We start from the raw sequence: 22,283 nt of genomic DNA on the forward strand, positions 1-22,283 counted from the left end.
CTTTAGTGGGGGGGGGGCACAAAGGTCCCACCCATTTTCTTTCCCCAAAAAGCAGGTGACTCTTTCCCCCTCCACGCACAAACACCAACACAGCATCCTCTGTGACATTTGTTGACAGGGGAAGGGGCATAGGACCACCCAAATTGTGGACCCCAGAAACCAATAATTATCCCCACCTCCATTTAGAGACTATTCTTGCAACCCTCCATGCCTCCCTCATCCTCCCCCTCCTTTGTTGCTGGATGCCTTTGTCCTCCCCATATGCCATTGTTCTCTCCACCCTGTAGCTTTGCAACCCGCCCAGCTGCCCCTCCTGCTTTCCTTCCTTCCTTCCTTCCATCCTTCTCCCCCTCCCTCCCTCCTCTCCTTTCCTTCCCACCCATCCTTTGATACAAGGGAAGTTTTAAAAAGATCCTCCTGTGACTTTGTGAAGTTTCCTCCCCAAATAAGATAAATGAGGAGAAACTAAATTCAAATTTGTCAGAAAACCAATTACTGTGTATGAAACTGTAGAGGGAGGGGAAAATGTATCCAAGCCAGGATAAAGTGGTTTCTTGGAGAAGGAATATAATGAACCACCAGTGAAAATACTAAAAATCTCTGTATGTTGCACAGAATAGAACTGAGAATATTATGTGCAGGAGAGTATGCCAGATAATAACATTGGTATATTCTTAATAAAAAGTTGATTAAAAATTCCAAAACCTTTTTTTAGATAGTAACCACATGTATGAAGTTCTTAAACAGAACAAATGCTTTCTTTTCAGTAGTCACAGATTAATCCTTTTGTCCGATCTATAAAAAAATATCAATGTTATTAATTTTACCTTGGAAGAAGTCTGTGGGATGGACATCAGCTGCTTTTTCAGCATTTAGGCAATGTATTGTTTGGCATAAAGAACTCTTGATAGAGTGTTTCAGAAGGGATCAAAATATATTCTCTGAAAAATTATATGATGCTGTATTTTGATAAAATGGTAGATTGTGATGGGTAAACACTGTGGGGAAATTGCTGTCTTTTATTACTTTGAAGATTGTTGGAGGCAGTTCAGTATAAAATGTATCTCTTTTATTTTATTTTTTCTACTTGTATATCTGCCACCTCTTACTTGTGACTTTAGAAGTTCATAGTTAAAAATATTCAAATACAGTAACGCAACCAATAAACAAGCACAGGAAAACAGGAAAAGCACAATAGCTAAATAAATATTCATAAACAAGTAGGCAAGTCTTTAACCACTAAGTATAACCATAATGTCCCCTCAGCTGAGACTCCTTCATGGACAGGACTCTTACCATACTCTTTCTGCTGGACCTGAGAGGGTGGTCCCTCTACTCTAATAGATCCACTCTTATACTCTTACCTGAAGCTTCCCTCAGTCTGTATTCAAGTATACATAAAGAAGACTATTCATGATGTATTGGGCTGAGATTCTGATCTTCAATTTAAAACCGAATGACTCATACTTTTCTTTAGTTCTTTAATTTTCACTTTCATTGGTTCAGAAATAGACTGTGTGAGATAATTAGTGACCTCTTCTGTGAAGTGGAATTCAGGATAGCACTTCTAGGGATCCTTTAATAAAGTCCACCTTTGTAAGAATTATAAATGGAATGATGATGAATGCAACTGACATTCTAACATAACACTAACCATCTCTTTTCCAAATGTATTGAAATTATTTAGCAAAATAACTAAAATTTCTTTTTACTGTTTTCCGCATTAGTTACCCACTTCCTTCCTTATTAAAGGTCAGTTTTACAATAAAATAAAACCAACCCCCTCTTCTGATCCATTTAAAACACACTGGCTTTGCTTAAGCAGTCTGACCTATATTTTGGAGGAACAATGGAATTAAGTAGGCAGGATTACAGTAATTAGAGCCAATAGTGAGCTTGAAATTTCAGTTCCAGAAAACAGAAGGAATTCCCAGGAACAAATCCTTGTAATTTACCTTTAGGGAAGTGTGTGGTTCCTGTTCTTATTCTTATTCTTTTTTGTAGGAAGGCACACATGAGAGCTAGGAAATGTAAAGAGCAAGAGAAAGCAAGAAAGAAGGAAATAAACTTTCTCCCTAGGGGCTCAACAACCAGAAAAGCCAGGAACCTGCTCTCCCATTCAAAACAGGAAAGGATCTGGGTCTAGCCTCAGGCCTTCTGCCAGCATTATAAAGGTCTGCCTTTTAAAGCCAAGGGGAGGAGACTTCTCACTGAAGATGATTTATCCTCTCCCTCACAGAATGTAATTCCATGTTGCTCGTTCACTGTGCATTTTACATTGTTCACAGCTCCACCATCATCAACAGTAACAAAGTTTGGTTTTATGTATCACTGAAATCAAAAGGTAATGTTTGAAAATTGGCCACCTTTTTGAGTGTCAAGCAGCATCAGTGTAGCACAGCATACAACTGGTTCAACAGAGGTAAACGCTGGTGCTTAGAATAACGGGCAGCATTAACAATCCTAATTTCATTCTGTTAAAAGGGGAAAAATGAGCACAACTAGAAACCAGAGTTCTATGGATTTCAAGACCTGGGGTGACTCGGCCCTGCCTCCACTGATGAAGACAAATTAAAAAAGCCAGTCTTTTGTTAAAAAAATATTTCCTGGCTCACCAGTTTGGAAACCAAAAATAAAATCTGCTTCTTATTGATCTTTCTTGGAAACTGATTCCTCATAAAGGGATAATTCCAAAATTTGGTGCATAAAAATGTGATTCAATTATTTAGAAGGAATGGTTAGAAGCTTATTTCCGCATCGGGGACTACTGAGAATAGCAACACAGGCTACAGGGATTTTATGTTTAAATACTTAAAATTAGGATTGTGTATTACTGCTTTCAAAAGTATTGCTAGGCAGCTGCTTCATATTTTCTTATAGGGGCAAATCACAGAACTTGCTACATAAGTACACTTTATTTCAGAAGCATAAGTGGAATATGGGCAGATAGTGCTTCAGATATAGAGATAAAAATATGTTTTGGAGCACACAAGAATATTCTCTTAAAAACAGCTGAGTTGTTTTCTGCAAGTATGTGTGCTTGCTGTAGCTGCTGGGAAAAATGCATTTGATTTAAGTAGATGCAATCAAACCCTAGATGTGTGCCTTTCATGCTCTAAAGCATATTTTGGTCTTTAACTCCAAAGTTCTGCTGACCCCAGTTGAATTGTTTCAAAAGATTGAACAACAGACTTTCATAAATATAGAATGAATATGCTGTTTCCGTAACTTGTTTCCTATTCAGATGCAAAGCAAATTTAACAGGTAAAAAAATATTCAGTTACCTCATTTCTAAAGGCTCATTGAGGGATTAGTGATTCTGCTCCTTGTGCAATATAGACTTTTTACATATTTAAAGTAAGGAATCTTCTTTGATAGAGTTAAAAGCTAATTCAAGAGTTTATCTTTAAAGCTCAAAGCTGACATTCTCTTTCATAAAATCCTCCTCTATCACCAGAAATGAATCCATTTAACTTACTGTCTTTTAACTTCATTTGATTCAGTTTTATGGTATTGTCCTTTTGGACAAGAACTGAAGTTGTAAAACCTAAATAATGTGTCGGGAACAAAGATAGAATTAGTGTTGCAACTTACAGGAAAATACATATTTTTTTCAAATAAAAGCATTATTTTTCCAAGTTTAAATTTCAGAGACTGAAGTGGAAGTAATTTTAAGACAGTTGCCTAATCCTACAATACTTCATGGTTGTGAACTGTTAAAATATACCTGATTATAAAAAATAGCGTCTTCTTCTGCTAAAAATAATCTCGACGTAAAGTGAAAAGTTTCATTGCATAGGAGTAAGAATTGAGGCACAATTATTCAATGGCAAATTAAGTAAAGTGTATGCTTGATATTCAGGATACACATACATGCACCATACATATTTGAGAAAAGTAGAAAAGAACCAGAAATGTATTGATGAATAAGGGTGGTTGTGTCCTGTTAGCAGACAGATCACTACTCCTGATGTGTTCAGGGAATAGATGTTAAGGACAATTGAATAAAAATTTCTGCTTGGAAGATGTTTTTAATATTGAGATTTTCTCTTTTTCTGGTAGCCTGAACCATATCAGATGCAAATAAAAAAAGAACAAAAAATTCAAGTGGTCTAAAATTGTGAGAAAATTACCTTTATAGCACTCTATAGAGCTATTTTGCTTTCTCTGTACCCAAAAAATATGCTTCTGTGTATGAATACATGAATTTCAAGATAAATTGTATCTCCTGACAGAACCACCAGAATAATTTCTTTTAAATTTTTAAAATTGTTTTAAATGTAATTGTTTTCTTATGGCATAAACGTGGACTTTTTTTCTCTTCAATTTAAACTGCAATCTGGCTTATGTAAACTTCAATAGTGCTTGTTTCTTTTCCACTTGCCCAGAAATGACTATCATGCAGATGTTTATGCAATGTATTTAACTTCAATTACTTGAATATATGCTTTTTGGAACATAGGTTTTTATTTCATATTAATAAAAAATGCATTTCAGAAAACTGTTTCACTTAGCTTCATATATGGAAAGGCAGCACTTAAGAAACACAACTTCACTCATTTTTTTAAATTAAAAGTAATACATATATCCGAGATGCATATTCAAAATACACAGCTCTTGCTCAATCCTTACATTCTATAAAGAGGAACCCTTCTCAATAAAGAGCATGGTTCAATTGCAGCACATTTTTAAAAATTGCAAATAAATAAAATACTAGCTGAGCTCAAGCTCTATTAGTAAAGTCATACCAGTGGAGTTTGGACGAACACTCTTGACTTGAATATTGAATTCCATAAAATCCTATATAGCAATTCCAGTAGTAAATGTAACTGGTTTTTAAATGTTGATAATTTTGCACGATTTCATTCTTAGATTCTTTCTTATTCATTTACATTCCAAATTACAATACAGTTGTCTTAAGAAAAGCAATATGCCACATATTAATATGTAGAGAAAATATAGTATAGTCACAAGCTTATTTTATTTATTACAGAACCAAAGATAACATTAACTACCTCTTCCTTGGAATCTTTGACTTGGACATGTTTTAGCTGCATGTTTATTGAGATCTGCAAGAAACTCCACTTTTCAAAACATTATGAGACCATTAGTGAATCATTTGGAGGCGCTCTCTTGAGCATCAGGGTGGCTTGGCATGGCTGCTTCAAAGGCTGGTCCCTATTGTCTTCACACACTTTCCTGGGATTGGTTTGATGGGCCACTTTGAAGAGGATATGGTCCCCTGATGCCTTAAGCAGTGGATTTAGGGAATGCTTTGGTTGTTTGCTTCTGCAGATGAGTTACATAGCCCAAATCATTAAGTACCACATTATACAAAATAATTTATCTTATTTACCACCAAAAAGCTTTTGGTAAATTTGCAAAATTATTCAGAGAGAGAGAGAGAGAGATTTTATTTCCTTTTTACAACAGAAATAATTTTTTTAAAGGCTGCACTTTGTGTCAATATATAATTTTGAAAGGATCCTGAAGTGCTGAGACTTCTTTCACAATTAAGTCCTGAGATAACCTGAGATAAGGGTCAATCACACTCCATTTTTTTGAACCTGAGGAATGATTTTAGCCCAAAACTAAAATATCCTATGATTCATTGAAATCTAAGTGGAGATATTTCAAACATTTTAAATTGCCAGATTCCTTGGTAACGCTTTACAGGAATCTGAAATAAACACTGGCATTTGCTTTAAAAATATTTACTTTCAATAAAGAAAGGCACTGTCTTATATTATCTCATATACAGTACATTGCATAGATTGCCACCAACATAGGAGTGCAAAGCAGAGAGCTAAATAATATATACCAGGAGAAATAATGTCCGTGTGATCAGGCAAAATGATTTTGCAGCAGTATATATACACCGCTTGTAAAACGTGCCAGTAAGAGCAGTTCAATGATCTATGCTGGTCCTGGCTGTTATAAATAAAACATATTTTCTCTCTTTAAACAAGTGTTTTCTGGTCAAATAACTGTAAATCAAAGCGTACCCAAACTTCCCCTGTTGGTACTTCATGCAGTAGTAAACGTTTAGTTGTAGGTCCCTTGTTTTCTTGCTCTGTTCTGATTTTGGCTACAGGAACTTCAGTGCGCCCCAAAAACTCTGCATAACAAAAACAAAATTCCTAAGTGAGATCACGGAATGTGAAACATATTCATGGAGAGACAATGAAGAGAGATCTTAGAGAAATAAAGAAAATTAAGCATTATCACTGCATATTTTGGAAATCAAAACCAGTAGGGAACTTTTTGAACCTATGCTTCTGTTTTCTATTCACTAGAGTTGGAAGGAAATTTCAAATATTTGAAACACAGATTTTCACACATACCATCAGGTGAAAACTGATCCCTGTCAAACATGGTGATACACAATACATCTTGATAAAGGTCTTTGATGAAGAATTGACAGTTAAAGTTCCATTTGGGGTTCAAGGTATCTGGCAGTGTCCTGGTAGTGTAGCTTTGAGATCCCATGCTAACTTCGCAATACGGATTGCTTTTTCCTTAATTCAAAACAGAAATGCATTTGTTTATATATTAAAGGTTTACGCTATCCATCTCACTCTGCAAAGCAACTCTGCGGGTTACAATTAAAATAATAAATATTAAGAACTTTAAATACGGAAATGGAAACCAAAGGCAAGATTGGTATACCAGTGGTATACCATACAGGTAGTTTTCAACGTACAACGGTTAAAATGTCACTGACATGACATGATCATTTTTCATACTAATGACAATTGCAGCATCCCCATGAGTCAGGTTGATCAAAATTCAGCTGCTTGGCTACTGACTCATGATAGTTGCTGTGCCCTGGAGTCATGTGATCACCTTTGAAGTCAGATCCACTTTACAAACATGCTACTAAATTAACAACTACAATGATTCACTTAAAAACTGGCAAGAACACACAGCATCAAGCCAACTGGCACAGCCAGGTTTTAACACCCTACAGAAGGTCAAAAGGGTGCATTCACAATTTCTCCAAAGAATAACTTCATGGTTTTAATATCTGATTATAAATGTCTGCAATTATCTTCAGGATATTTATTTAATTTATATTGCATCTTTATTATTCATATATTCCTCATACTACACAGGAAAAAAGATCTCCCTTGCAAGGTTACAAATTATAATTTGGAGATTTGTGCTTGGCAGCCTCTACTTCTAACAGCAAATCCCCCCTAAATTAGTTTAAACTATTTGGCCAGATAATTGACAACCAATCCCTGAATTATTACCATTAGGTTTACAGGCTTTTAATTCTGTTGCTTCAATCACATGCACCATCAAGCGTCCTATTCCTGAGCTTTTTTGTGATCGAGCTGAAAAAGATATAAACATGAGATGGGGGGAAAAAAATCAGAACATTTATTTATTTCTTTTATTATTTATTATTTATTAATTAGATTTCTATGCCACCCCTCTTGAGGTGACTCAGGACGACGTACAATATTATAAATGTAACAATATTTAAGAAATCAAAATTACAATAAAAGGATTATACGAATTAAAAAATTCCATACAGTCATACACATTCATCCAATTCAATCATACAAAGTATTGGCCGGAGACAGTCTCATCACTCACGGCCCCCATGCCCACCAGCAGAGGTAGATCTTCAGGGCTTTACGAAAGACCAGGAGGGAGGGGGTGTTACGTATCTCCGAAGGGAGTTCATCCCAGAGGGCAGGGGCTGCCACAGAGAAGGCTCTTCCCATAGGCCCTGCCAGCCGACATTGGCCGACGGGACCTGGAGAAGGCAGACTCTGTGGGATCTAACCAGCCGCTGGGATACATGAGGCAGAAGACGGTCCCGAAGATAATCTGTTCCTAAGCCATGTAGGGTTTTATAGGTTATAACCATCACTTTGCATTGCACCCGGAGACCAATTGGCAACCAATGCAGCTCACGGAGTGATGTAGAAATGTGAGCAGATCTTGGTGGACCCGCTATAGCTTGCGCAACTGCATTTTGCACAATTTGTAGTCTCCGAACACTCTTCAAAGGCAGCCCCATGTAGAGAGCATTGCAGTAATCGAACATCGAGGTGATAAGGGCATGAGTGACTGTGAGAAGTGACTCCCTGTCTAGATAGGGCTGCAACTGGTGCACAAGGCATACCCGTGCGAATGCCTCCCTCACCACAGCCGAGAGATGGTCTTCTAAGCTCAACTGTGGATCGAGAAGAATGCCCAAGTTGTGGACTCTCTCTGAGGGGGGTAAGGACACCCCACCCCCAGGGTAATGGATTGACAGATGGTATTGTCCCTGGGAGGCAAAACTCACAGCCACTCCATCTTGTTGGGGTTGAGTCTGAGCTTATTAATGCCCACCCACACCCTGACAGACTCTAGACACCGGCACATTACTTCCACTGCTTCACTGAGTGGGCCCGGGGTGGAGATGTATAGCTGAGTATCGTCAGCATACTGATGGTAACTCACCCCGTGCCATCAGATGATCTTACCCAGCGATTTCATGTAGATATTAAACAGCAGGAGTGAGAGGACTGACCCCTGGGGAACCCCACAAAGGAGGGACCTAGGAGTCGACAGAACATACTATCTATTGGCAGGTTTGCACAAAAGCTATTTCTGCAAGTTGATCAATTTGTTCTTGGATTGTTTCTTAAAAACTAGGTACTACAGCCACCAGGTTGTCAATTAGTATTTATACAGATCAGTATATAATCAGTGTTTTTCTATTAACACATCTACATCTAAGTAAAAAAGAATCTTGTACATCTTTAGAGATGGTAATACTCAACTCTTTTTAAAACCAATTTTTGATGAATACTGCTGTCTTAGAATTTTTGAAAATGTCACCTGGCTAACAAAATATATCACTTGACATAAATGCCAAATCTTTCCATTGGTACAAAAACACTAAAATAACTGCTACTAAAAGTTGCAGTCAATCACAGACCAGCACCTTGGTAAGCTTTTTCATGTTTCTTTTTTTCAGTTTCAATATATTGTTCTGAGGCGCCTTTAATTTTCTGGACCCAGGCCGTTCTACAAGAATAAACAATTTTGTTGAAGAACAATAATATAGACAAATTCCTTGTGAGTCTAATCACATATGGCCAATAAAACCTTCTATTCTATTCTATTCTATTCTGTTCTCTTCTATTCTAAACAAAAACATCTTAAGAGGTTTGACTTCATCTGAACACAAATCTGTGTGTGACACACTCTAATTATTGATTCCTGAAAACACATGAAATCTAAGAAATATTTAAATATAGGATATATAGTACATATATAGATATATTGATCAATATGTTTGTAGCCATATAACAAAATGCAGCAAATTTCTCTATTCTCAGTACCATAATGTTAAAGCTGCAACAGACTAAGGGATTTTGTATGCTGGTCTTCCTTAGGGCAATTAGTATTCTCTTTACTTTTATTATATCTGGGTTTTGGTTACAGAGATAACGAATCCTATAATTTCTGTAATTCGTGAAATTACCAATCTATTTTTTACAAAATCAAAGTATGTAGCCAATTTGTGATATACCCTTGTGTATGAACATTTTGTTTTCAATGATTTTCAATAGCCTTTTGGATATAAATAAAATATTTATACTACAGTCAAAGAATCTAAGAACAAGCATAATAACAAAAAAGAAAACAGAATACATTTTGACATTTCTCGGGAAAGAAATTCAGATAGTTTTATTCCTTTTTTAGGCAAGAATTTGGAGGGTCACCTCTCATTTATATTGTCTGTTTTCAGTGTGTAGACTCGGTCAATATGGGAGATGTGGAAGATTGGCTCATCACTAGAAGGGTCAGTTGGCAATTTCACTAGGACTTCATTAAGGAAAATAGGCTGGAAGAAACAGATTTTGATTTAGTTAGTTCAAAAATTTTAGCAAAATGTGACAGGCTGATTAGCAAAGAGAGATTGAAAAAATTGCTCTGAAAAGGCTTTTAATTTTGAATATAAAATTTTGTATCTTAGGAATGTTTTTGAAAGGAGAGTCAACTATTCATGCAAATAACGTTTAATTCAGTGCATTGATATTTTCTTTTAAAAACAAGTTGAAGGAATTTGATAAGCATAATAACTTCACCAATTATTTTGTTTTTAAATCTGGCAGACATTCTTTCTGAAGAACCTATTATGTCCACAAATTACATTTTTTGTTAAAAAATAAAAGTGTTGACTATAGCTCTATACATCTTAAGCAAGGAGAATAAATGTAATCATCACATCAAGGATTCTCTTGGAACTCCTTCCCAAATGTATATTTTGCAAGGAATAATGACTTCCATATTTAGATGCGTCAAAGGAATGAACCGTTGAAACTTACCTGAACGGTCTTCTCGATGCACTGCGAGGAGAGTCCAACATGGGTGATACTTCAGCCTGATTGGTTAGGGACTGAGTTAAATTATAATATTAATTAGCTCCGCCCTGTAGTCACCCCCTTATAGCTCAGTCAATAAAAACGAAGGAGTAGTACAATTAACACAACTTTATTAACTCAACTTCAACAAAACACTGAGCCCCTGGGCCAAACGGCCGGGTTGGGTTTGGACTCTCCTCGCAGTGCATCGAGAAGACCGTTCAGGTAAGTTTCAACGGTTCTTCTCCAATGCACTGCTGCGGAGAGTCCAACATGGGATATACCCAAGATTATGATACCAGGGCGAGAGAAGGCTGGACCAGGGGCATATGGGCATCACACACCCACTGCAGCACTCGTCGGCCAAAGGCCGCCTCCAAGGATCCAAATGAGTCTAACTTATAATGTTTTATGAACGTATTCGGAGTGGCCCAAGTCGCAGCTCGGCAGATGTCCTCCAAGGGTGCCTGGGTGGACCCACGCCGCAGAAGTAGCCGCACTCCTTGTAGAGTGGGCCTTGATGTTCCCAGGTACTGTCCTAGATCGTGAGGTGTAGGCTGTAACAATACAAGACGTCACCCATTGACTAATCGATGTAGGAGATACCTTAGCTCCCATCGTAGATGTTGCGAAAGACACAAATAAGGCCTCCGTTCTACGGAAAACGGCTGTCCGACGAATATAGATTTTAAGCGCTCGACGTACGTCTATCTTGTGCCAGCGTAACTCCAGCGGATGGTTACCTCGTGCACAGAAGTCTGGCAACACAATATCTGTTGATCTATGGAAAAAGGAGTTGACCTTGGGCAGGAATGTCGGGTCTGGTCTTAAAACTACTCGATTGAGTTGGAATAGACAAAGGTCAGGCCTTACTGAAAGAGCCGCCAGTTCAGACACCCTCCTGGCCGATGTGATGGCCACCAGGAAGGCAGTCTTAAAGGACAAAAGACGGAGGGAAATATTACGGAGAGGTTCAAATGGGGGCGCTGTCAGGGTATCCAACACAAAGGAAAGATCCCATGATGGGAACCTGTGTATCGGCAGAGGCCGTATCTTAGCTGCTCCCTTGAGAAAATCTCTCACCCACGGGTGATGAGTGATTGTTCTTCCCTCATCCAGCTTAATGATGGTTGATATAGCCGCCACCTGTCTACGCAGGGTGTTGGGCGCGAGACCTCTGTCTAGCCCGGTCTGCAGAAAGGATAGAACCTGCGCTACTGATGCTGATTGTGGGTCTGTTCCAGTGTCAACACAGAATTTGTGGAAAGCTGACCAGGTGGACTGATAGATCCTTGTCGTTGAAGGCCTACGAGCCGCTTGTATGGTGGAAATGACCGCTTGTGGAAGGGCTGCTGCTCTCAATCTGTCCCCCTCAAGCGCCACGCGGTAAGTTTCCACCACTGGGGATCCGGATGGTAAACTGATCCCTGGCTTAGTGAGACAAGGTTGATCGGGAGGCGCCATGGCGGTGTGATTGACAGATCCATTAAGTCCGCAAACCATGGGCGGCGTGGCCAATAAGGGGCTATGAATATCACCTCGGCCCTTTCTGCAATTATTTTGGCCACTGCTCGGTGGATGAGGCACATCGGCGGAAACGCATACCATAGGCCGCCCGGCCATGGGGTCCTGAGGGCATTGACTCCTTCGGCTCCCGGACACGGGAAACGAGAGAAAAAGCGACGCAAGTGTGTGTTTTCTGCTGTGGCAAATAGATCCACCAGTGGATTCCCATACCTCCTTGCCACCGCCTGAAATGCCTGTTCTCCCAAACGCCACTCTGCCGGTTGAAGGGTGGACCTGCTGAGCCAATCCACCTGCACATTGTCCACCCCTGAAATGTGCTCTGCCCTGATTGAAAGCAAGTATGTTTCTTCCCATGAGAATAGAGTATTCGTCTCTCGCATCAGTCTGGCTGACCTCGTCCCTCCCTGATGATTCAAGTGGGAGCGGGTCGCCACGTTGTCGGTGATAATTAAGACATGAGCATTCTGACACTCCTCGAAGAATGCCTGAAGAGCTAGAAAAACTGCCCGTAATTCCAGAAGGTTGATATGACTGTCCGCTAGCTCTGGCATTGTCCACACTCCCTGAGCCACTTGCGTCTCTGAGTGAGCCCCCCAACCTCTGAGGCTCGCATCCGTGGTGATAACCACCTCCCTCTGCCTTAAGAAGGGGGAGCCTCGAAGAAGCGCGGGTGAGCGCCACCATGGGAGCGACCTCCTCACGCTCCTTGGGATTGAGACCATACGCTGTGAGTGGCTTGATCGACTCCGTTGGTACAGGAGGAGGAACCACTGCAGGGGCCTGGTGTGGAATCTGGCCCAAGGGACGATGTCTATGCAGGAGACGAATGACCCTAGTATCTGAGATAGCAAGGCTAAGGTCACTCGCTCCTGATGGCAAAGAAAGGTTACCATGTCCTGAATCTTCATCTTGCGTTCGTCGGAAAGGAAGACCTCGCCCACTTGCGAATCTATCACCGCTCCCAGGTGTTGAAGCCGGGTCGTGGGAGTGAGATGACTCTTTGGAAAGTTGACTGTAAAGCCGTGGTCCTCCAAGGTCTGAATTGTCAACTGCAGGTCCGTTCGAGCACTCTCTGAAGTTCTGGACAGGATAATAATATCGTCCAGGTACGCCATCAGGCGTACCGAACTGGATCTTAGCGAAGCTGTCAGGATGTCCAGAAGTTTTGTGAACGTCCTGGGCGCCGATGACAACCCGAACGGCATTGCCCGGTACTGGTAATGACGGTCGTTGACACAGAACCTGAGGAATTGCCGATATTCCGTGTGTACGGGTACATGCAGGTAGGCCTCTTTTAAGTCTATGGAGGTCATGTAATCTCCCCTCCTGATGCAAGAAAGTATCGTACGGAGCGAGTGCATTTTGAACAGTACATACCGGACATAAACATTGAGCTGCCTCAGGTTTAGGATAAGCCCGCAGCCCCCCGATGTCTTGGGTACCACGAATACCACTGAGTAGTATCCCTGCCCCCTCTGGTCGAAGGGAACTGGCTCTATGGCCCCTATGTCTTCCAGGTGTAGAATCTCCTGCTGCAAGAGGAGTCTCTTGTGGGGGCATGCAATCCAAGGGCATTGAACAAAACGATGGCGTGGCCAACAGAGGAAACTGAGCTTGAGGCCCTGAGAAACAGTGTTGAAGGCCCAAGGATCTGCGGTTGAATCCGCCCAAACTGAAGCGAATGCCTGAAGGCGGCCTCCGATAGGAACCCCAGTGGTGCAGTCACTTTTGACTACGGAATCCCTTTCGGTTCGCATTCCCAAAGGACTTTCAGGCCTGTTGATATTGCCGCCCTCTATTACCGTAGCCGCCTCTGTTGCTCCTGAACGTATTCTGGTTGAATCCTCCTGAATACGGCCTTGGATTTTGTGTGCCCGCCGTAGCAGGCTCTTGGCGAAATGGCTGCCTGCGGTAGTATGGCGTTTGGCGACGATCAGCTCGTTTGGCTGATTTAGGCAGTACCTTCTTCTTGTCCTTATCCTCTATAAGGACTTTGTCCAAGGCCTGCCCAAAGAGCTCTGAGCCATGAAAAGGAGCCGAAGCTAGCCGCCACTTAGACTTTGCGTCTGCCTGCCAGGAACGCAACCATAATAACCTCCTGGAGGACAATGTGGCTGCCATCGCCCGTGAAGCAAATTTGGTTGCCGTCAAGGTAGCGTCCGCCGAGAACTCAGAGGCCAGAAGAAGCTTGCCTATATCCTGCCGAAGGCGCCCTTCCTCTGGTCCTACTCTGGACTGCATCTCCTGCAGCCAGAGGATACAAGCCCTGTTGAAAAATGAAGCAGATAGCGAAGCTCTTAAGGCCCACGAAGCCATCTGATGGGTCTTCTTTATTAGTGTTTCGGCCCTTTTGTCGTCAGGCTTGAGGCCCTCTGCAAGTTCCGACGGAACCAATGCACTAGAAACTAAACTGGCCACCGGTTGGTCAATGGTCGGAAAAGCCAGCACGTCCTCAATCTCAGGGTCGAAAGTGTACATTTTCCTGTCCAACATTGAGGGACCCTGAGCTGCCGCAGGTTGCTGCCACGGTCGCTTAATATTGTCCAAGAATATCTGCGATGATGGAATGTGGCATGACTCAGGTTGCGGCTCCGTAAATAGGCGCACTGCTGGTTGGGGGCCAGCTCCTGTTTCAACTGGCTTGGACGCTGCAGATAAGGCGGCCACCTGTTTAGCTTTCCTTAAGAGGATGTCGAACAATGCCAGTTTGAAGAGCATTGCTGAGGCAGGTTGATCAGGAGGGGGCCCCTCATCCTCTGACAGCTCACACTCATGATCTGATTCCTCCTCTTCCTCATCCATTTCAGAATCTAGTGGAAAGGAAGAAGCCGGTGGAACTGACCGGAGATCCCTTCTGGGCGGCTTTGCTTGCTGCACCGCTGGTTTCTGGGGCCCCACGGCCATGCCCTGAGTATAGGCGCAAGTTAGCATTTCCTGCAAGGCAGGTGGCATAGACTGCCAGGTTTCATTAACCCTGAGCCCAGCTGCCGATGGGGTAAAAGATGCAGATGGCAAGGCAGTTGCATATGCTGGCTGAGGCGGTTGGAATATGTAGCCTGCTGACCCCCATGCCTGTGACTGTGGAAAATCCGGCCTATGAGGTGCTTCATTGGGCTGGCTCGTAGACTGTCTGCCTGGTGATAGCTCGATGCTGTGCACCGATGGCTCAGAACCCCTTTGTATGCCTGGGGAGCAACCAGGCAGCCATTGTTGTAATTGTGGCAGTATTGGGGTTGTGGCCTGAGGAGGAGGCGAGGGAACCAGCGAGGCCTACCTTTGGGCGGCCTCCAGCTGCGCCTCCAAAGTTTTAATCCTCCTTTCTGGTTCCTTCAATGATGAAGAGGAGGCCTTGGATCTGCTCTTGGAGGAGGTAGGTTTTGAGCCTAATTTAGGAGCCTCCTCCCTCACAGCTGCTGCCTCAGCCGGGGCACTGGCTGCTTGATCTGTCATTTTAACCAGATAACTCACAGTTGAAAGATCAATTGATTGCTGTAAACGATCGCTCGTGACTGCTATTTAGCGCACCGATCGCGTCTCCACAATCCACAAAATGGCGCTATGTGGATTGTAATGGGCGTGACCCCTCCGATCAAACAACTTCCGGCTAGCCCAAAATGGCGTGCGCCGTTGAGAGGCGGGAAATTTTGGCGGGCGCCTCTCCTACCCCGGATCTGTTATTTAACCGTTGGTTAACAAAGAGGGGGAGGGGGGGCAACCCGAACGTAGCTCAGAGGTGCTAAATTAGCCTCTCCGCTCGATTCTTCCGCTCGCTGCCAAGATCGCTTCCTCAATAGCGATCAGCTGGGAGTCGGCCGTTTGATGCGCCGCCGCCGAAATCGGCGATCTTCAGCGGCGCAATCAAGCACTGCCTCCGGCAAAGGCTTCAACTCCCTGTGGTGAGCTTAACTCAGAACAGAGTAGGGGGGGGGTGCCGCTGAGGCAACCGTACCTTCGCCCCTCCAAGCTCACTGAGGTTTAGCCACGGAGGCTAGGGACCTCAGCATAATAAAACGGCTCAGGATCCAACCCCTAGGCAAGTAGAGGGGTCTGGCCACGGAGGTCAGGGACCCTGCCTAGGGAGAGCCGTACCCCTGAGCTGCTCCCACGGGGGGAACGAGCTCTGAGGAGGTAAGTAGGTGCAGGTTATACCCTCGGGGGGTAGGCACCTGATTCTGGATATCCTTTCTGTTTCTGTAAAAGAAAGAGATAGGGAGAAAAAAACACATTAATTAGTATTTATTTATTGATAACTAAAGCATGTAAACAATTATAAAACACTTCAATTAATTTCAAAACTGAAGAGAAGAAAACTCAAGTCCCTATATCTACGACTGAGTTTTTTAAACTGAGCTATAAGGGGGTGACTACAGGGCGGAGCTAATTAATATTATAATTTAACTCAGTCCCTAACCAATCAGGCTGAAGTATCACCCATGTTGGACTCTCCGCAGCAGTGCATTGGAGAAAGACAGGCTTCTCCAGAAAGCTCAATACACTTGAATAGCCACAGCACACATCATTCACGTTCCAAGAAAAAAACATGCCTCTAGAAACTCACTCAAATTTGAATGCACAAAGGTAAATTTAATAGCATAAAAATAAAACTCAGCAACTAGCATGGCTCATTAGCTTATCTTAAGAAGTAAAAATAAGTGTTTATCCAATGGTATACTGCTGAAATTAGGCTAAATAATGTTATTGAATAGAGCAATCTTGTTCTTAAAAAAATGACCACAATTCAAATGCATTATGCCTCTAACCAATGCTTAGGCTGTTTAGAAAAAAAAATCCCACTGATACAGATAATTATTTTATCTACAATATGAGTTCAGTAAATTCAAAGCTGTTATTGTTAATTAGAAGGTGACATAATATAACTAAACAGCTGCATATTGGAAGAAGAAAGTTCAGAACAACATATTTCTATTCCTAGAAATCCCATTTCCACCCAGGTGAAAGTATCTGAGATTCTTGAATTCACTCACCACTTTGTACATTTTAAACTGGGAATTTGATTTTGGACTGAACAATTTATCTGATCCTGAAGAGACGAACTGTTTCACCAAGTAGGTGAGAAGCAGGAAGTCATTGAAGAGAAAACCATAGAGTTCCTTGTTGCTCTTTGTCTTATAAAGTTTGCCACTATGCAGAAGTTTCCTTGGCCCCAAACAGTTAGTCAGTGAGTTGAAAATCAGTTGCTAGGAGAGAAAGAAAAATGATGCAAAGCATACTGATTTTCTTCACCATATAAATTATTCCATTTTAAAACCATATTGCTGATAGCACGTCTTATTATAATTAGTGTTCATGATTCAATTTTCTCAATTTGGAATATGATGTTTTTATATATTTAGTGTCTATGAAATGCTTTTGAATTTTGCTTTTGTGTTCTGACAGATTTATAAAGCTATAATGATACGACATTCCTCTGAATATTTCTGGAACTTGAACTAATTATGAAGATGTAAAACGTCTTCTATACCCTTAGGGTTTTGTACTAAGAGATTTCATTTCTTTTAACATATTTTATTTTCTTAAAAGACATGCTTCTTATTCATCTAGAAACAAATCAATGTCTCAGAATGGATAACAATTTGTAGAAAACATTATGGAGCTTGCGTATCCTGGGGCAGTGTATGGCTCCAATATTTCTTTTATTGTCATAGTTATGTAATTGTTCCAAGAGTTCATTAAATCTGCGTCTTTTCCTTTTTTAAAAAAGTTCTCATACATTCTGGTAAAACCTTTATATACATTGCATACATAAAGCATAAAGTATTAGGCATAAAATTCAGATACTAGCTAAGGACATGAGGTATTATTTAACATTTCTTCCATGCCATAGGAACTATGCTGTAACACATTTGAGCTGGATCTCTTGATCACCAGTTACCTCAACAAGTCCTTCGCACTGGACATGGGACTGTATCCATTCAAGTCTGTCTGAATTTTCCTTCTCACGCACACCCTCATTCACTTGGGAACACAATTCTTCAGCACGCTCAAGAGCCTGCTTCAGATTATTGTGATCAGGGTGAATTTCAGGAGTATTCTCCAGAATCTGGTTGCAGAAAAAGACAAATTAATTCATGGCTTAAGTAAAAGGCAATGTTGAGAAAAAAAACCCCATTCTTATATTTTCATAAATGAATTTTCCATCCTGTATTTACCTTTCTGCATCGGGCAACTTATTCAGAGATTCAGAAAAAGCAACCAGGTACTCACGCTCTTGATGAGCAGAGGGTAGCGAGTAATTCTCTGCATTGGTTTCAAAAGGAAGCTAGACAGGGGCATGCCTTTACAGCGAGAATCTGAGGCCAATTTCTACAAGTTTAAACAAATTTGAAACAGAAACATAACATTATAGAAATACAGAACATCTCTAGCTTCTGAAAAGTTTATAACAGTTGATTTTCTATGTTTCATAACCAGTCACTTGTGTCTCTAATTTATAAAAGAGGATATCTTAACATTTGAAAACTACAATAAAATCTTCCCACCTCTCAGATTTCCTTTTCAGGAAATCTGAGAGTTGGGCAAAGTACCAGCCTTATATTTAATATTGAGAATGTTCATTTTAAATGTAGCAAAAGGCTTTCATAATTCAGAAAGGAGCACCTTTGCTTTTTAGACAGGGAGTCAAGGCTTCTATTCTTCAAGCAGAAAAAGTTGCTGTTACATTTGCACATGCAATCCAAAGCGAAAGGAAAGGAAAGATAGTGAAAAGAGAGTTACTGAATTACAGCCTACTTTCAAAAATTCTTTGAACTCTGGCTCTTCATCTGTTTTTTGCTGTAACAAGGCAGCTCCATTCAGCTGGCAACTGCAAAATCGAATATAGGCTTGCATATGGGATAACTGAGCAGCCAAGATGTCACCAATCATCTGTACTGGCATCTTTTCCCCCCCAGTCTTCTTACGCACCCGAAGGGCTCTGGAAAAAAAAATCAACGGGAAAACAGATTGACTCCACAAATTCCAAAAAGATGAAACTATAGAAGGCCTTGCAAACAAGGCTTTCTGTTTCACAGGACACTGTGGGACATAGGAGACGTGTGGATTTGGCAGGCACACTGAATATGTAAAATACAGTGTCTTAGAACTTGCCAACTTGGAATTTGAATACTTTGCAAAATGACTGTCTTGGTGGGTTGACAATACACAAAGCTTTTATTTAGCAAGAAAGAACACTAACAAGGTTGCTTTCCCACACCTCCTGAAGCCTTCTAGGGCATTACTAATCAATCAATCCCATCACTCAGTCAATCTTATCTGCAACCAAAAGGCCCAAAAGCAAATTACAAATATAAACTTAGCATTAGATGTCAACCATCCCAGGTTATCTCAATGTCCAAAAAAACCATTGGATTATAGTCCTCTATCATTTTTATCTTGTAATAATGCTTCTGGAATCTGCGTGAGCCCCATAAAAATTCTTAGAAAATTATGCTTGAGGCTCCTACTGCTTCAATATTTATCTAAATCAGAAAGACAAAATCAGGGCATGAAGCCTGGAATGTGCCAAAGGAGGCATCTATGAGCACCATGGAATTTCCAGTGCCTGGCTAGGTTCACAGGCTGTAATTTACCCCATATATAATAAGCATCTCTTCCTAGTTTAGGACCTCTCAAATAAAGGAAAGGAGTGAACAGAGGCAATCAAAGGAAGATCTAGTAAGTGGAACCCTGGAGCTGCAATTAAATGAGACACTGAATGCCAAACTAGGAATCTTCACCCTTCAAACTCATACCAAATCAGCCAAGAGATGGCAGAAAATACAACGGAATAATCTTAAGGGACACATGCTCTTTATATTTTGGTGAAAATTTAAAAACCCAGGTAAGAGAACTAATAGGTAACTTGGGTCTCCATTCAACATTATTGGGGTGGCTGGAGATGTAACTTAATTATATGATTGCTATTTTGGATTGAGGCATTTAACAGGACAAAAATAAAAAAACCACAGTAGCAGCACTTACTTCAATAACTTTGTATTGCACAATATGAGCTCTTTCCAGTTGACAAAGATTAATCCCATTTCGGCTTCTGAGAGACAGCCTGCTTCAGTCATTTGTTTCTGGAAAACCTACAGAGAAGAACAATTTTAGGGATAGTTGTGACTCAAATCACAATCGACTCAATAAGTAATAACTTATGAAATGTTTTATTTATTCTTTCTATTGCATTCAAGCTGTTTATCTGATTTCTCTCCCCCCCCCCTCCAAATTGACATTGTTGAATTAGAGCAATCAGATTATCAATCTTGAGAAAAAATACAACTGCAGATTGTTTATCTGCTGTAACACTGTGACAGGAGGTACTAAACTCCTTTCTGGAAATTCTGGAACTCCATTTTCTATTTCATCTGATGAAAAAAACCACGGCTCTTTCAAATCTGTATATTTTTTTTTGAAGGAATAAACTGATTTTAATCACTCTTCTATCAAGGGGATCAAATGTTCTTCCTTAATCTGACTGAATCATTATATTGGCAACAATATTCAGAAAAGGAACTATACATTTTAGCAATCAAACCTATGCCAGCAAATAAAATACATTATATTAATTTTCTCCAAGTATGTTACATAAATTTATCTTCCTTCCATTGAAATTCCCATTCTTGCACATCTATCATTATATCTAATTTTGCATTCATATACAATATTTAACGTTCAACTTCTGTCATATTTCAGCAATCATCTATAGATAAGATCCAGCATTGCTCCAAATTTCATATTGTAAGGCTTCCAAATTCAATCAAATCTCTAAGTATTCCTTTTGTTTCTGCAGATATTCTAATATAATACTATTCATTTGCAATATTAAAATCAATGAGGAAAATGAGGTCATTGCAAAAATATAAATATTAAGACACTGTCTTATTAATACATTATTTAGTTATATGAATAATTTATCTTTTTTTTGCAAATAAGCTATCAAGTATGCTTTAGCCATATGCCATATAATTTGTTATGATGTGGGTTGCTTTGTATTTTCTTCAATGAATAATTCCATTTCTTTTCTAATTCTTAAAATAAATTATTTTTCTTTTAAAATTTGTCAGTTCCTTCTCCTAACCTTTTCTGTCCTTTCCAGATTATTGTTAAGGGGCTATGATTAGCCCATATCTTTGGCATTATTTCTACTGTTTCTATATCTTTTCCTACCTCTCCATTCATCTATAACGTATCCACCCAGGACCAGAATTTATGTGGGTTCGAGAAAAAGGTATATTCCCTAAATTCAATTCCCTCCACTGATCAAATAGATTAAATTCCTATGACATCAATGAATGACCCTGGTAATATTTTTCATCTCTATTTTATTTTTTATTTTTAAGGAACAAAAGCAAATACAGAATACACTTCATGAGGAGATTAAAAAATTAGAAACTAAATTACAAAGAGAGCCTCAGAATTAAAAAAAACTAAAGAGAAAATGGTTCTGGTAAAACATAAATGAAATATAGTGGAGCAAGAGGAAACGATAAGACAATTGAAAGCAGTAAAACAAAAAAAATTTGAACATGCAAATAAGCCATGGAGATGGCTAGCCTACAAATTAAAAAATATATAGGGAAAAAGATTGATTGAGGTATTACAAGATGGAGAGTTACAGTATAAAATGGAGAGAAAGAAAAAAATAATCAAAAATTATTTTGAGGCGCTATATTAAAAAGATGACATAGAAGAGGAAGGTATAAAACAATATTTAAAAGTCAAGGGGATGCCGGAACTAAAGAAAGAGCAAAGGGAGATATTAAACAAAGAGATAACAACAACAGAATTAAGAAGAACAATGCAAAAAAAAAAAAAAGACGCCGGGACTGGATGGTTTGCCAGGAGAAGTATACAAGAGCCTACCCATATATAAGAGGATTTTGAGTTGATGTTACTAAAAGTGTATAATGTTTTATTGGAGACAGCTAAATTACCAGATTCCTGGACAGAAGCCTAGATATGTCTCATTCCAAAAGAAGATACAGACCTCAAAAAATTAAAAAATATATAGGCCAATTTCATTGCCAAACCAGATTATAAAATTTTTACTATTAAAGTTGCAGAAAGACTTAAATTAATATTAAATCAGATAAATTTAGACCAAAATGGGTTTTTTCCTATAAGACAAATTAGGAATAATATGAGAATGGTGTTAAATATTCTAGAATATTATGAAACACATCCTGAAAAACTGATGACACTAATATTTTTAGATGCCCAGAAAGCATTTGATAATCTTAACTGGCAGTTCTTATTCCAACAAACGAAAGATATGAGATTTGGAGGGAAGTTTAAGAAAACGATAGAAGTGATATACACAAAGCAAAAGGTAAGAGTGATAACTAATGGTGATAATACAGAGAAATTTGAAATAAATAA

At 39.9% G+C, this 22,283-nt stretch overlaps 2 protein-coding genes and 1 long non-coding RNA gene across 5 annotated transcripts in view; 1 reads left to right on the forward strand and 2 right to left on the reverse strand.

The window, feature by feature from the left end:
* Positions 1 to 4,501, forward strand: part of LOC139156581 (protein FAM228B-like) — a 37,371-nt gene extending 32,870 nt beyond the window's left edge. The window contains exon 11 of the mRNA XM_070732392.1: positions 2,005 to 4,501. Coding sequence (XP_070588493.1) covers positions 2,005 to 2,146 — 142 coding nt within the window. The 3' untranslated portion in view covers positions 2,147 to 4,501. The remainder of the gene's footprint in view (positions 1 to 2,004) is intronic.
* Positions 1,493 to 2,041, reverse strand: LOC139156584 (uncharacterized). Its single transcript, XR_011557341.1, has 2 exons — positions 1,956 to 2,041; positions 1,493 to 1,592 (listed from the first exon to the last, which is right to left on the reverse strand). It is a non-coding gene; the product is annotated as an uncharacterized lncRNA (long non-coding RNA).
* The window catches only part of ITSN2 (intersectin 2), an 88,975-nt gene continuing 71,140 nt past the window's right edge, over positions 4,449 to 22,283 (reverse strand). For all 3 annotated transcript variants that reach the window (XM_070732388.1, XM_070732391.1, XM_070732389.1), the window contains 10 exons: positions 19,884 to 19,990; positions 18,654 to 18,837; positions 18,129 to 18,227; positions 17,797 to 17,964; positions 16,889 to 17,101; positions 9,735 to 9,856; positions 8,951 to 9,033; positions 7,257 to 7,340; positions 6,345 to 6,518; positions 4,449 to 6,118 (listed from right to left, as the gene is read on the reverse strand). In XM_070732388.1, coding sequence (XP_070588489.1) covers positions 5,961 to 6,118; positions 6,345 to 6,518; positions 7,257 to 7,340; positions 8,951 to 9,033; positions 9,735 to 9,856; positions 16,889 to 17,101; positions 17,797 to 17,964; positions 18,129 to 18,227; positions 18,654 to 18,837; positions 19,884 to 19,990 — 1,392 coding nt within the window. In that variant the 3' untranslated portion in view covers positions 4,449 to 5,960. The remainder of the gene's footprint in view (positions 6,119 to 6,344; positions 6,519 to 7,256; positions 7,341 to 8,950; positions 9,034 to 9,734; positions 9,857 to 16,888; positions 17,102 to 17,796; positions 17,965 to 18,128; positions 18,228 to 18,653; positions 18,838 to 19,883; positions 19,991 to 22,283) is intronic.

Source organism: Erythrolamprus reginae, chromosome 1 (assembly GCF_031021105.1).
Source record: "Erythrolamprus reginae isolate rEryReg1 chromosome 1, rEryReg1.hap1, whole genome shotgun sequence".
Taxonomy (NCBI): Eukaryota; Metazoa; Chordata; class Lepidosauria; order Squamata; family Dipsadidae; genus Erythrolamprus; species Erythrolamprus reginae.